This window comes from Medicago sativa, chromosome 6, assembly GCF_051527215.1.
Source record: "Medicago sativa cultivar Bolivia chromosome 6, Bolivia_mono, whole genome shotgun sequence".
Lineage (NCBI taxonomy): Eukaryota > Viridiplantae > Streptophyta > Magnoliopsida > Fabales > Fabaceae > Medicago > Medicago sativa.
In genome coordinates this window covers 10983058-11000024 of record NC_140754.1, presented here as the reverse complement: position 1 = coordinate 11000024, position 16967 = coordinate 10983058, and the positions used below count along the sequence as shown (strand labels likewise).

The 16967-nt window shown below is 31.6% G+C and overlaps 1 protein-coding gene across 1 annotated transcript; it reads left to right on the top strand.

Moving 5' to 3' along the window:
* Positions 1-3653: 3653 nt before the first annotated feature.
* Positions 3654-8026, top strand: LOC146912782 (hyoscyamine 6-beta-hydroxylase-like). The gene is made up of 4 exons (XM_085722263.1): positions 3654-4080; positions 4962-5215; positions 6812-7133; positions 7457-8026. The coding sequence occupies exons 1-4, from the start codon at positions 3871-3873 to the stop codon at positions 7688-7690; spliced, it is 1020 nt and encodes a 339-aa protein (XP_085578389.1). The 5' UTR covers positions 3654-3870; the 3' UTR covers positions 7691-8026.
* The last annotated feature ends 8941 nt before the right edge of the window (positions 8027-16967 follow it).

The window sequence follows — 16967 nt, the reverse complement described above, 5'->3', positions numbered from 1 at the left end:
TTGATCCGTAGTAATAGTTTCTGGTATGCCAAATCTATAAATAATAAATTTTTGAATGAAGTTTATAACTTCATCTTGAGTAACATCTTTTAGTGGAACAGCTTCTATCCATTTAGTGAAATAATCTATTCCAACCAAAATATATTTGTAGCCTTTGGATGACTTAGGTTTGATTTCCCCAATTACATCTAAAGCCCATCCTCTGAATGGCCAAGGTTTCACTATTGAATGTAATTCACTAGCTGGTACTTTTTGAATTCCAGCATGTTCTTGACATTCTTTACAACCTTTAGCAAAATTTATGCAATCTTTTAACATGGTTGGCCAATAAACACCTTGTCGAAACAAAAGCCATTTTATTTTATGGCCTGCTTGATGTGTACCACAAGCACCACTATGAGTATTCGATACAGCCAAATATGCTTCTGCTTCACTAAGGCATTTAAGTAAAACTCCTTCTGGAGTCTTTTTAAATAATTCATTGCCTATTATCACATAACTCAAGGCTCTATACTTGACTTTCCTACAAGTTGTGCCATCTGGATCTTCCAAAAAATTGACTATGGGTTTTCGCCAATCATTATCATCCAAATTGTTAATGACCAAAATTTCAGAAAATTTTTCACTCTGAAGGTATCCTTGAGATGCTTCCATGCCCCCAAGTTTTGGTCTTAACAATTTGTTAGGCACAATATCTATCGAATTACGCTTTGTTTTAATTTCAATAACCTCTTGCTCTTGTTCCTTCGAAAGTTTGTACCCAGAAGCCAATTGAGCTAAATCATTAGCTTCTTGATTTTCTGCTCTAGGAACATGTTGAACTTCAATTTGAGCAAAATGTTTAAGTAATGCATTAACTATAGTGTAATACATTATCAAAGTTTCTTTGAGGCATTTATATTCTTTTGTTATTTGCTTTATTACTAATTCAGAATCACCTCTAATAATTAAACATTTCGCCCCCAGTTCGAGCAAAATCTCTAAACCATTTATTAAGGCTTCATATTCTGCCTCATTATTCGAACAATATTGGCTAATTCGAAATTTATATTTGGTTACCTCATTTGTTGGTGAAACAATAACTATACCTATTCCAGAACCATTTTTATGACTAGACCCGTCGAAATATAATGTCCATGGAAATGTTTCGATGCCCCCAGTCACAGGTTCTTCAATGGAATGATCAGCAATAAAGTCAGCCACTATTTGGCCTTTCACAGTTTTCAAAGATTGATAAGTTAAAGAATATTCTGTGAGTGCCAAAGCCCATTTACCAACTCTACTATGCAGAATAGGTTTAGATAACATGTGCTTAATAATATCGAAATGGGAATAAACATAAACATCAAAAGGCTTTATATAATGCTTAAGTTTCATACATGAAAAATATAAACAAAGACATAATTTCTCACTAGGATGATATCTTGTTTCAACATCACTTAAAACTCTACTAAGATAATAAATGGCTCTTTCTACACCATTTTCATCCTCTTGTGCTAACATACTCCCTATAGTTCTTTCAGATGATGCTATGTATAACTTCATCTTTTTGTCTTTCAACAAAGGTGAAAGAATAGGAGGATTAGATAAATATGACTTTATGTCTTCAAATGCCTTTTGGTGTTCAGGCTCCCATCTAAAAATTTCCTCTTTCTTTAATCGAAGTAATGACGAGAATGCTTGCGCTCTGCCACTTAGATTAGATATAAATCTTCTGAGGAAATTTATTTTGCCTAATAAAGACTGCAACTCTTTTTTGGTAGAGGGTGCTTTAGCCTCCATTATAGCTTTAGTCTTATTTTGATTGATTTCGATGCCCTTTTTATGGACAACAAATCCTAAAAAATCACCTGCACAAACACCAAACGCACATTTTAATGGATTCATTTTTAATCCATATTGTCTCATCCTTTCGAATGATAAACGTAAATGTTCTAAGTGTTTGTTTTCAGAAGATGATTTCACAACAATATCATCAATGTAAATTTGCATAAAATCTTCAATAAAATCATGAAACATTGAATTCATTGCTCTTTGATATATAGCACCAGCATTTTTAAGACCAAATGGCATTACTATCCACTCATAACATCCTAATGCCCCTGGGCATCGAAATGCTGTTTTAGAAACATCTTCTTCAGCAATAAATATTTGATTATAACCTGAATAACCATCAAGCATACTCAAATATTCGAAACCTGCTGCAGAATCTACCAACATTTCTGCTACTGGCATATGATATTCATCTTTAGGAGTGGCGAGATTTAAATCTCTAAAATCAATACAAACTCTTATACTTCCATTTTTCTTTTTAACAGGAACTACATTAGCTAACCAATCAACATACCTTGCAGCTCTGATGAAGCCACATTTGAGGAGTCTTTCGATCTCTTCTTTTATTTTTGGTAGAATCTCTGGTGCAAACCTTCTTGGAATTTGCTTCACTGGTTTCTTGTCTGTCCTGATTGGCAATTGCAACTCTACTACCTTTCTACTCAAACCAGGCATTTCATGATAATCCCAAGCAAAGCAATCCTTGTAATTTTTCAACAGCGCCACAATTCGATCTCTGAAGCTCTTAGGAATCTTTGAACTTATGTATGTTGGTCTTTTTACAGAACCATCTCCTATATCCACTTCTTCAAGAGGATCTTGGGCCTTCATTTTTATTGTAGATCCCATTGGATCTTCTTCAAAACCCAAAGGTTCATCATCATAAATACAGTCTAATTTTTTATCATCAATGAGGTCATCAGAATTATTTTCTACTGAAGCATCGAAGACCTCTTCTTCTTTGGCTGTTTCAGCCAAATCGAAGTTTTTCTCGGCTACATAAGCCGTAATCTTTTCCCATATGCTGGGCTCAACCATCGATCAATTATTGATATCCCACCCAGTTGGTGAGATTCCATTTGCTGAATATTCTTGGTCATCAGTAACCCTCTTGTACGAAGTACTTCTTGTCTTCAGCAAATCTTTTTCCTTTACAGGTATCTTCTCATGGCAATCTTCATTGTTCACCACTACGAAGTCATCATCGAATGCAGTTTTCCAACGAAAACCCCATTCTGGTGCAAGTTTTACAAAGAATTTTTCTTCTTTAGTCATAGAACTTGATGCATCATTTTCCATGAATGGTGCAATATATTGAAGCTGTTTGTCAAAGTTCTTTTTGTTGATATCTTGATTATCAACTTCAGCTTTGAAATAATAACTCTGATCAGCCTCAATATTCTCTACCAAACCATCTTTCCTCCAAATCACAACCCTTTGATGCATTGTAGAAGGAACTGCACCTACAGCATGGATCCATTCCCTTCCTAATAATGCATTGAAATTGGCTTTAGAAGGAACTACCAAAAACACAGTTGCTCTGGTTATGCTTCCTACTACCAATTCTAGTTCGATAGCACCAAGAGATTGTCCAGTAGAGCCCTCATAATTAGTGAGCACTACATTATGTGGTTTCAAATCACATTCAGAAATACCAAGTTTCCTTAGAAAAGATTGTGGTAGGAGATTAACAGTAGCACCACCATCTACTAACACTTTGTTAATTCCAACACCATTTAACTTAGCTTGAATAAACAAAGGCACAAGAAATTTGTGAATTTTTTTTCTATAAATTTGAGACATTTTCTTATATATAGCACAAGAAAGAATATTATAGTACAAGGTCAACATCCTTTATATTGTAACAAACAACCCAAAACAACAAAAAGCAAAAACAACAAGAAACTGCATGGTTCACATCGCCACATGTATGTATAACTATAAAATGACGCAATCAACATGTGAAAACTCTTAATTTTTCTTCAAAGGACATTGTTGTTTGTGTCTCTCAAATTCTATAGAGACAACATAGGAGTTATGGAAACAATGGAACAAAGGCTTATCTCAAGTTGGTCTAATGTTAATTCCTCAGTTCCACCTTCCTTTGTGCAACCACTTGAGTGTAGACCTGGTAAGGTCACGAACCCTTCAAGTAAGACAATACCCTTGATTGATCTTGGAGGACATGATCATGCTCATACCATAATGCAAATTTTGAAAGCTTCTGAAGAATATGGTTTTTTTCAGGTTAGAGTCAACAATTTCTTTGATTTTATATAGAATTTATATTCTTCTACTTAATTTATATAATTCCTCTTGAATAAGGAAATGAAGTGTTTAATTGTTTTTTAAAGAATATTCGTAGATATTCATGGCTAGTTAAGCATTTGACATTCAAATCAAAATTTGTATGATGGATCAAATCAAATCAAAATAATTCATGAATATTCATACTTGATTTGTTTCTTTATTAACTTAAAAAATGGATCAAATCAAAATTTGTTTTAGACTTGAAAATTTTATATTATGGAAAGACACCCTAGAAGAATTCAAGATTATGAAGAATTGTCACCTTATTAGAGACTTATAATGAATTTTGTATAACCTGCCAAATGAGAAATTTCTTAAGGGATATACTTTCTCTCAACCTTTCCAAGCTCAATTTGAGAAACAACCTTTTTATCAATTCAACAATATCAAAAAGGGTGTGGGGGTTAGGTAGCCCATCTGAGTTAAGAGATAATGAAATGAAGATCCTGAATTCAAACCTAGAAGAAAAAAAATTTTAATCTAATCACTAATTACTAACATTTGTCATTCAATAGAAATATATTGAAAAGGGTATTACTACAATTCCAAGTGCATATTGATCTTTTATGCTTAGGAATCAAACTCTCATGCAAACAAAGAGATCATCTTTTTATCATGGTATAGGAATCAAGCTCTCGAGGGTGTACAATACTCACACAAACATATTGCGTATCAATCGCTTGTGTTAAACCTCAGAAGTCAAAGATATCAAAATAAAAAATTTAATTTATTCCATTTTGTTTTGTTTACTTGTCAAATTTACCTAAAATCATTGTTTGAGCTTGCTAGATTGACTAATCTAAAAAACTATGAAATAGGTGATCAACCATGGAGTTTCCAAGGATTTAATGGATGAAGCCTTCAATATTTTCAAAGAGTTCCATGCCATGCCTCCAAAGGAAAAGATAAGTGAATGCTCTAAAGATCCAAACGGAATTAATTGTAAGCTCTATGCAAGTAGTGAGAATTACCAAATAGATGCTGTTCAATATTGGAAGGACACATTGACACACCCTTGTCCTCCCTCTGGAGAATTCATGGAGTTTTGGCCTCAGAAACCACCTAAATACCGGTAAATTAATTATTTACTTTCATGATCTCCATATATATATATATATATATATATATATATATATATATATATATATATATATATATATATATATATATATATATTGTTAGTTCTTCCTATATTTTGAAGTCATTTTTTAACTAATATACCATTTGGATATTTTTCCAATATATTATATTTAAGTCGTTGAGGGAAGATGTTTATTTTTGAATTGTTCAATTTTCTTCAGTCAAAACTAATTAATCATCATATATACTAAATTATATCAACTTGAATTAAATATTTCACAAATGAAAGCGATTTGATTTGTACGTGTATCAGTTTGAAACCAAAATCGTGAAATTATTGCATCATCATCACATAACGTTATTGAGGGGAAAACATTGATCAATAAATTGATGTAATGTAACCAAGAAAACCAAAGTCAAATATATCAAAAGAAAGAATTTTATATATAATCATAATCAATCAAAATCAAAAATTGAAATTGTCTTGTATTTCTGCAGTTTTGACATTTGATTTATTGTCAGACTTTCGTTAATGAAATTGTCTTTAACGCAAAAAAAAAAAAAAATTGAAATATATTTAAAAAAGTGTATTGATTATAACTCTTACAAAACATATTTTTGAGGAATTAGAATGATAAACTTAACCAATTCAACTCTAGACCTCTAAAAATAACAATTCAACTATGGACCTCTAAAAAAAACAAGAATTGGTCCCAAAAAAAAAAATGTGTGTAATATTTTAAGATATTTCTAAAAGCTTTAACCCTTAGGCTAAGTAAAGTATTAGACTAATCTTTTAAAGATAACTAAGTGAGTATTCGAAGTTCGAACTTCAACCCCTACATATAATATACTAATGTCTTTATCAACTGAACCAAACTTAAATGTGTGGGAGTTTAATCCCTATATTTTTCATATTAAAAGAAAACAAACGGTCGGTTCTTACTTCCAATGCAATGCCTGCATCAAGTAAAAGTTGTACATGAAACTACAACTTAGAAACTTAGTTAAGCCTATCGTCGAAAAATAAAAAAAGATTCTTAGTTAAGCATAGCTGCCCTTAATATTATCGTTATAAAACTGGAATGCACTATTGGATTCTAGTCCTCAACATAGAGAGAAAGTAGGGGAAACAAGAAGAGAGAGAGAGACAAGAAATAATAAGATAATTTTATATTTGTTAATATGATGAAAGGGAGAACATATATAAGTTTATTTTTTCTCAACTTAAGCATGGGTTTGGTTTGCTATTTGCTACCCTAAACTCACGTTTTCCACGGTTTTTGATGTGTTTCCCAGTAATTTTTTAGAAGCTACAAATGCTAACTTCTGCGTTTACGTGAAAAGTCACAATGTTTTTATCAACGTGATGTTATACCAAATGAGTTCTTAGTAATATAGAAAGAATTCTAATGCTTATAAAGGAAATATTGAAAATGAGAGAAAAATAAAGATGTTTTGATCATTTGACTAGTTTTGGACATAAATACTTTGCATGGGACTCACGTTTCTCTTATTTTTCATTTCTATTTTCTCTATACCAAATTTCACCTCAAGTAAACAAATTTAACTCTCTTTTCTTCTTCAGTGAGGTTGTTGGTAAATATACACAAGAACTGAACAAATTGGGACATGAAATTTTGGAGATGCTTTGTGAAGGGTTAGGGCTTAAACCAGAATATTTCATTGGGGAACTTAGTGAAAATCCAGTAGTACTAGCTCATCATTTTCCTCCTTGCCCTGAACCAAGTTTAACTTTGGGTCTAGCCAAACATAGAGACCCTACAATCATCACTATTCTACTTCAAGATCAAGAGGTACATGGCCTTCAAGTTCTTAAGGATGATGAATGGATTCCAATTGAACCTATTCCCAATGCTTTTGTTGTTAACATTGGTTTAATCTTGCAGGTAAAATTACAAATTCAACTTTATCTTCTCTCATTTTTATTTGGTCTTTACTTTTCCCACCCTGTGAGTTTCTCGTACGCCCTATTCGGATTCTAAAATCTGAAATATTTCAACGTGTTTTTGAAGGTTTTATGAGGTTTTTATGTAGTTCTGATTTTAAAATCCGAACTGCAAAGGGCGTGTGAGAAACTCATAGGACGGGAAAAGAAACAATCTTTTTATTTTGTTCTCATTTAATATATAATTTATCTGATATTAACAATGTTATTAATCTTTTAAATTAATTAAATATTAAGTTTAATGATAAAATTTGATCATTTCAGATAATCACCAATGGAAGGCTTGTTGGTGCTGAACATAGAGTTGTGACAAATTCAAAAAGTGTACGTACATCTGTTGCATATTTCATCTATCCATCATTTTCAAGAATGATAGAACCTGCAGAAGAATTGGTAGATGGAAACAATCCTCCAATATATAAATCCATGTCATTTGGAGAATTTCGTAAGAAGTTCTATGATAAGGGTCCTAAGATTGAACAGGTGTTGCAATCCTAATCATCCAAAAATATTTTCACCATATAATTTAAAACTATGTATGGTTGAGTATATTTAAAATAAATAAAAAATCAGAACAAAGGGACTATAAGAGAGAACTAAGATATTTCTCTTATTTGTCCTCGTGAGCTTAACTCAATTGTTATAGACAATGCATAAAATATGCAAGGTACCGGGTTCGAACCCCGGCCACCACCAAAAAAAAATATTTCTCTTATTTGAAAAAGCATTTAAATGAGGGGAGAAAGAATTTTGTGCGTTGGACTTGGACCATACAATTTTCTTTGTATCTATTATTATGAAGAAATATAGTAGAAATGTAACTTTTGCTATTTATATCCCCTCTTTTATTTCTTTCCTTTTTCAGCATAAGAACTTCAAAAATCAATGTTAGCATCGACCAAAAATGCATGCCAAAAGAATAATGTCACTAACAAATACACCCTCTGTCACTAATATAAGCAAAAATTCAATTTCTAGGTTCATTCAATTAATGATGTATGTAGTCTTTATTATAAGTTACATACATCATCTATTGAATGAACCTAGAAAGTGGATTTTTGCTTATATTAGTGACCGGAGGGTGTACTTAAGTCGGTTTAGAATCGGTTGGGATTGACATTGAAGTGTTTTCATCTAAGCGTTAGCGTCAAGACAAATGAGCTATGCCCACACTAATCAATGGTGGACGCTTACTATCGTCAGTTTGATCACCATAATGAAATAACCTACATACTATTTTCAAGTCAATACTTCACTACATATTTATGGCAATTCCTCACAACCAATAGGTAATAATTATAATTTGGAGAATGCTAAACAATACTCCAGGGGCACAACATTCTTTAATTTATTGCTAGCTTTTATTAATATGTGTGGAGAAAACCGAAGACAATTTTAGAACAAATGAAGTACTAGTTCTTTTGGATTACTGAGCGATTGTTTTTGGTACTATGGAGGTTTTATGGTAAAAATTTAAACAGAAAAGTGATAAAAGATTTGGTCTTGTGTATAAAAGAAAAGAAATATGATTTAATTTTGAGTTGTATATCAAAATATTTCAACCCAAATTGGATTGCCGTAGAATTAGCACAATTTCCAATTTCATATACAACTCAAAATTAAATCATTTTTTTTTGAAGGAACTCAACATTAAATCATATTTCTTTTCTTTTATACACAAGACAAAATCTTTTATCACTTTCCTGTTTAAATTTTTACCAACTAAAATCTCCATAGTACCAAAAAACAATTGCAAACTAGTAAAATAATTTTCTAATCAACAAAAATATCGTCATTCATTTGAGAGTTCCGACCAACGGGTTCTTTATTAGATATATAAGATGTGAATTTCTTTTTCCATCTCCAAACCTACTTTGGATTATGAAATCTAAAAAAAAAAAATGAGGGTGTTAGCATGTTTTTACATTTTTTTCTTCAAATTATATAATCTGAAATTTATAGGGTACGTGAGAAACCATTAAAGTGAAAGGAAAAAACCATCAAATAAAATTATGGAAAAGAAAAAGAAGGGTAACACCATTGCTTATTAAAAGAAAAAGTTATATTCAAACTTTGGCCAATTTCTCTTTTTTGGAATTGTCTACAACTAGTTGATCCCAATTGGCAAGTACTAGTTTTGAATCAAACCACACAGTTCTACTGGATCATTATTTGCTTACATAAACTTATAAGGAAAGAAATACACCAAAACATGGGTCTTGCCTCTAGTTTTCACAATATTTAAATGCTTAACTTTTTCTGAAAGGGCCACTAATGCATGGTACAATAATAAGTTTTATTAGTTGGTAAAAAAATAACAAGTTTTATTAGAGTATCTCTGTTCTGAATTCATAACTTCAAATTACATGAATAAATTAAGATGTATAGAGTAAAATGAAGTAATAATCAAATTATAGTTTCAGGTAACAACAAACGACCTAAATTTAAGTGTGTAACAATAACACAAACATTACCAGAGTAACAAAGATAAGAGAGTAGAGAAAATCAACACACTAATATTTGTTTATCCGGTTCAGACCAATATATCCTACATCCGTCTAGAGGAGAGAGCAGCTCTCAATTCAACTATAAAATTAGTGTTACACAGAGGTTACAATAAAATGTACCCCAAGCCAGGGACGGATTTAGACATTTAGTATAGGTGTGGTTAAATTTTCAAAGAAACAATAATGCAAACTATATTAAAAATAATAAATAACATTGTTTGGTGCAATACAATTACAGTGAAAATTGTCTCCTATCTATTTGATGAAAATGAGCTAAAATAACATCATTGTTATTTGTTATAAGGACATATATATATATATATATATATATATATATATATATATATATATATATATATATATATATATATAAGTTACAAGACTGTCATTTAGTCACATATCACTCATTTTGTTACATAGTTGTCTCTTCACACTTTTCATAGCTGAAAAAACACGTTAAACATGTGCAGTTGCTACTCACAAGAGCAAAACCAACTTCGAAAGCATATAAACATAACAAATGTGTTGCACTTATTTGTTTCGCGCGAGAAAGAAGTGTTTTAATATAGTTGTGTGATTTATTTATATAAATTTAAAAAAAATATGGAAATCGAAGTGTGGCTTTAGCCACACATCTCCCATTATTGGGTTCGTCCTTGCCCCAAAACAAAACCCTAATATATACCTATTTTTCAAGTCACTCAAAAACAAGAGAGAAGGTATGTTTTTATCCTTTTTCTAATGAGATTTCACTATCCAATATGTTTTTGAAGTATTTTCCAACCCAAGAATCTCACCCAAAGACACTCAACTCTTAGCATCTAAGTTCTCTAAAAGTTATCTCCTTTGGTTTGACAATATTCTCTCTCGAAGCCTCCTAAAAAATGATGAATGAAGCCTTATAAAGTGCCCATAGCGGGGTAAAATCACGCCATGATTTTCCTAGACTGCGTCAAGATCTCCAACTAGAACACAATACCATTGCCATCTTGATCTACAATTGCACCACAGTTCCTTTCAATTGCGACACATTTCTGACGAACCAAACCACTCACCCATTACCCAAATCACACCGCAACATTTGATGAATCTTCATCACCAAATTTTGAGCCAATTTTCAACAATCTCCAAATTTTGATGAATACCCAAAGTTATTTTGTAGATCCCATTAAACAACATCAATTTGAAACAACTCATTCACTTTTTAATTCAATGATGCAACTCCTTAAAAACTTATTTATGGTCTCTACATGTTTCACTCACATGTAACAAACAAATATAACATAGTAGATTTATAGTAGATTTTTATTCATGTACAAATTGATCTTAGTACCGTTACTTCAGATATGAACAATGATGATACCAGGGGTGAATGCTTTCATAGGGGAGGGGTAGTCATGGCTACCCGATTTTTTTTTTTTTGGAGTGGGTAGATATATATTTATATTTAGCTACCCCTAATAATATATATTTAACTACCTCAAGTTTTATTTTAAATGGAATAATTCTTTTCTATCCTTAATTAGTTTTCAGTAGAAGTTCGAATTATTTGATCACGTTGTATAGGATTCGGAGTTGTACAAAAATTTAGTAAAATCGAAGAAGTTAAAGCATTATCATTTAATTTATAGATTGATTCGTCTTGTTTTGACACTCTCAGTCTCCACAACAACAACAACAACAACAACAACAACAACAGAGAGAGCCTTCTCATCAATGAAAAATCTCAAGACAAAACAAAGAAACAAAATGAGTGATGATTTTCTTGCAAATAGCTTGGTTATTTACATTGAAAAGGACATTGCAAGTCAGTTTAGCACATATGCGATTATGGATGAATTTGAGTTTTTGAAGGGTCGCCGAGTTTAATTTTCATGAATTGCTACTATTAAATTTATTTCTTTTGTTGTACCTTTTTTTTTGTACAATCAACTATTCTACTGTGGATTTTTTGGTACAATATGTTATTGCCGCATTTTTTATATAATTTGTTCTTGTTGAATCAAGTGTATATTCTATGAAGAACATTTTATATAAGTAATAGTTATTGTGAGTTTTTTTTTTGCATGCCTGGTTAGATTAGTTAAAAAAAAAGCGTAGTAATAGTTTTGATCCCCTAAGTATCACTAACTTGCGATTTTGACCCTTGAAGAAAAATAGTTACAACTCAGCCCCCTATATATATATATATATATATCCTCTTTTGCAGTTTTGGCCTCAGACCAATTTTGATTAATTCAACGCACACATGGACGCCACGTGTGTAATTTTCAATTTAAAAATAAATAAAAATGCCACATGTGCAATGTTTTAATTAAAACAAAAAAAATAACTAAAAAAAACTCATTCTTTCTCTTCTCTTTCATCTCCTCTCTCATCACAGTTGTTTGCTGCTTCTGCAAATATGGTGAACTTAGCTTTGCCTGGTATTCTTGTAAAGGTACTTTTTTCTTTTCTTTTAACACTGTTTTTGTGTGTTGGCATTAATTAGGTTTATGATAACAATAATCTTCGACTTTGTACTTCCTCCGGTCCTATTTACAAGAAACACTTGATTTTTCAGATACATTGAATAACTTATGAATCTGGTCTAGAATTTATACCAAATATATAAATTATTTAATGTATCTAAAAAGTCAAATGTTTATTGTAAAAAGGATCGGATGGAGTATGTATTTGTGACAAATGACTGGGAAGGATAAAGATTACAGATATATGGCCACATATGATATGCTTAATGAATTGACCAAACCAACCTTTAGGGCTGTTGTTGATCTCAAACTTAAGTTGACAAATATAATCATTCAACAACTTGATTATGTTGTTGGTGATATTTCTGGTCTTGTTGTTAAATGTCTTGCTCCATTAGTCAGGAAGATGAATGAGTCTAGGGTTGTTGAAATGACCAGTCAACTCTGTGACAAAATACTTAATGGCAAGGATCAGCATCGCGACACTGCTAGCCAGTGGCGTATCGAGGACCATAAGTCAGGGGGTGCAAATTTTTTTACTCTAATTGTTATTATAAAAAAATGGGTTAATTAAGTTTTTAGTCCCTATAAATATTTACAGTTTTGTTTTTAGTCCCTACAAAATAAAATCACACTTTTTAGTCCCTGTGACATTTTCCTTAAGCATTTTAGGGACCAAAAATGTTTATGGAATTTTTTTACAGGGACTAAAATGCTGATGCAAAAATTTTATAGGGACTAAAAATGTTGATGGAAAATTTTATAGGGACTAAAAAGTGCGATTTTATTTTGTAGGGACTAAAAACAAAATTCTGAATATTTATAGGGACTAAAAACTTAATTAACCCTAAAAAAATTGAGCTGTTATGATATATAAATGTGTACAAGTAAATTAGTCTTGCATCAAATACAATTTTGTTTTCTGCCATTTGATTAATCAGTCTCATCACACCACATTTGACCAGACACTAAGACATTTGTATGATTTTATCTAATGGTGAAAATAAGTTTGTGTGATACAATAATAAATATGATATATATATGCAAGTATTATAACATCCCAACCGTAGCTCGTGGCTATGTTATTTAGCTATACATCGATAACTTGACACTATACTCTTAATTTCGCACTTATACCAAAGTAGAGTTTATGATGAATCACCACATACACTAAATGATAAAAATAAACAAATTTAAAAAGTAAAAGCCTATCGCCCATTTGTAACATCAATAAATATAAGTCCTCTAAGAGAAGTTCAATAAGGTGCGTTTGTTTTGGATTTTTTCTAAAAAAAATCTATTTTTTCCTTTAAAAAAATCACTTTTTTCATTTTTAAGTGTTTGTTTTGGATTTTTAGAAAATCATTTTATCAAAAAAATCTATTTTGATCGTAAAATGAAAAGCTATTAGGATTAGCTTTTTTCGAAATCTATTTTTTTCAACAACAAGGAGGTAACACATGTACAGGTTAAAACTCATTTTTTTTAGAAAAAATGGATTTTTATGGGTAGTAGACAAACAAAAATAACTTCAGATTTTTTTTTAAAATCTCTAAAAAAAAATCTCTAGATTCTTTTAACATAAAATCTATTTTTTTTTAAAGCTGAAACAAGCACACCCTAATTTTCCTTTTTCTTTTCCGGTAAAATCAATCCTTTCACACATAGACTCATCATAGATTTTGACATCAAAGCTAAATTTGTTAATGCAATTGAATACCAACACATCTTCAATTTCAAGTTCATGAGCCGATGAGAAATCATCCCATCCTTCCTTAAAAGCAAAAGAACAATCAGCCATTGATTCTGTTACAACTCATTTCTTACCAGTTGAGGTTGAATACTTGAGATTGATTTTCTTATCAACCTACAATGACATGGTAGAATTTAACTTATGAGAAAGATCTTGCAGTTTAAAAAGATGTTAAAAATATGCAGCATCATAAATACAAAGACAAAAACATATTCACATTTCACAAACATGAATCGAAAGAGACAATAAAAATTAAATGAACGAATTTAATATAGATCAACCTTAAGAAAATAAATATTCACTTTAATCACAACAACAACAACAAAAAAGCCAAGAGAAACATAATCAAACCATGTGAACAGTTTGGTATCAAATAAATACTTTGCAGGTTTTACAAGATCCGTAAGAACCATGTTCTTAACATTTTGTCTCAACGCTGAAAAGAAAAGTAAAATATTGAGGAAGATGTTGAAGTATCAAAACTTTTGTGAAATCTAGTTGATGAAGCATGAAGTTGTAGAAAATGTTGGGCGAGGTTGATGATGATCGTTGAGAGTGATCTAAGGATCTACAGTTGAAAGTACAAGAACTACATACTTGTAGACTGCGACCCATTGCACTATTCTTCTCTCTCAATTTTCTGAATGAAAGATGAAAAGGAACCCTAGGTTGGAGAATATAACCTTTTCTATCTTTGGTACAACCGGGTGGACATCAGCCTGATGAATTTAGTTTTGCATCAAAAACAAGATAAGTATTTGTATCGTCTCCACAGGGATTAGTGCGACATCACGGATATTTCAACATCAAATATCATTCTAAGTAAAAAGGGTGATTGTTTGTTTGAATTTACAACTATGTTAACTAAATGCAAAAAGTAAAAGATGAGATTAATAAGGATTGAAACTTGTTAGGAGTAGCGTTCCTTAACCAAGCGTCACACGTAAACTAATGATCCATACGAATTCTAGCTTTATAAACAACATTATCACAATCAATTCTAAACTATCCTTCGTGTCCAAAGCGATATAATTAATTCTAAGGTATCGTTTAAACATTCGTGTCCAAATCCCTTAAACGATAACAAAGTCGATCGAATAACCTAATCGACCGTGTCCAGCCTGATTAAGTATCCGAAAGCATTTAACTCTTGATTATGGTGATTATCACAAGATTAACAAACTTGTCAAGAATGATATAACCTAAGATATATTGCTACTCTAGCTCTAGATTCAAGAGTTTGTGTCCAAATCATCTTGAATCTCATTGAAAGCATTAACACAAGAATAACAACAATATTGAATATAAATTGCTAGAATCATATTTTGCAAGATCAAAAGATTACATGTTAGCAAGAATCAAGTACCTCTCATCCCAACAAAGAGTGTTTAGCTACACATCATCATGGAAGCCTTGCAAGGATGGATTGAAAAGGAAGGAACCATTACACTTGTGATGTCTCAACAAAGGAATAAGGATCCAACTTCAAAAATCACTCTTACTTCATATGATCTACCCTATTTTCTCTCTAAGATATTGCAATGAAAACTAAGAGAAAAGCTATGAAAAACTCACTAAGTTACTAAGACTAATATGAACTATATATCTCTCTAATGAAATTCTAATAATATATAATATATCAAGCCCCAAAATATCTAAATAATATCTAACATAATATCTAAATAATATCTAACATAATATCTAAATAATATCTAACATAATATCTTCCAAGAATAGTAAGTGGGCCACTTGAATTGAGCAAACCGCCTAACTTACGCTAATAGCGCCAAAATCGCTAATAGCGAAATTTCTTTAAGCTCCAGATACGCCAATAGCGTATCTCTCTGGACTTTGACACTTCTTTGAACACGCTAATAGCGTAGAACACGCTATTAGCGCCATTTCTTCAAGCTTGCTGGACAGCTTTTACCATTTTGCACTTTTTCATGATGAATTGGACTTTGATCAGTGTCTTGAGGCTAATTACTGCACAAAAGGATAGAGTAATGATAAGTAAAGCGTAATAAGGCATTTAACGCTTATTTCTCGGCTTTTCCTTCAATTACTTGCAAAGCAAGCAACAAAAAGTGCTTAAAATATAACATGAATTTAACACTTTTATGACACTTATCACAGCCCGCGAACTGTAGAAAACCGAGCAATTCGACCGGTAAAATGAATTTCAGATGGGTATTTTCGGGTCAAACAGGCCATGGGTCGCTTTTAACGAATTCAAACTGGTAATATTGGGCGGGCCCAAGGGAGGAATTTGGACCCAACGCAAAATGAATTTCAGCTTTAATATCACGGGGCGGTTTCAAGTTCCGTTGGGTTCAAATTCCTCACTCGGGCCCGCCTGATATTACCCGTTTGAATTTGTTAAGAACGACCCATGACCCGTTTACCCGAAAATCCATTTTGTGGGTCAGATTGCTTGGCTTTTAACAGTTCGCGAGTTGATGTCAACCCCGTTGTACCAAAGATGGAAAATGTTATATTCTCTAGCCTAGGATTCCTTTTCATCTTCCATTCAGAACATTGAGAGAGAAGAATAGTGTAATGGGTCGCAGTCCATAAGTATGTAGTTCTTGTAATGTCAACCGTAGATCGTTAGATCACTCTCAACGATCATCATCAATCTCGTCCAACACTTTCTACAGCTTCATGCTTCATCAACGAGATTTCAAAAAGTTTTGGTACTTCAACATCTTCCTCAATATTTTACTTTTCTTTTTAGCATTGAGAGAAAATGTTAAGAACATGCTTGTTACAGATCTTGCAAAACCTGCAAAGTAAAATCACTGTGATTTACAATGATTTTCACAAACCTACTTTGATACCAAATCGTTCACTTGGTTTGATTATGTTTCTTTTTTTTTTTGTCGATGTGATTAAAGTGAATATTTATTTTCTTAAGATTGATATATATTAAATTCATTCATTTAATTTTTATTGTCTCTTTCGATTCATGTTTGTGAAATGTGAATTTGTTTCTTTGTTTTGTCCTGAGATTTTTCACTGATGAGAAAGTTCTCTCCGTTGTT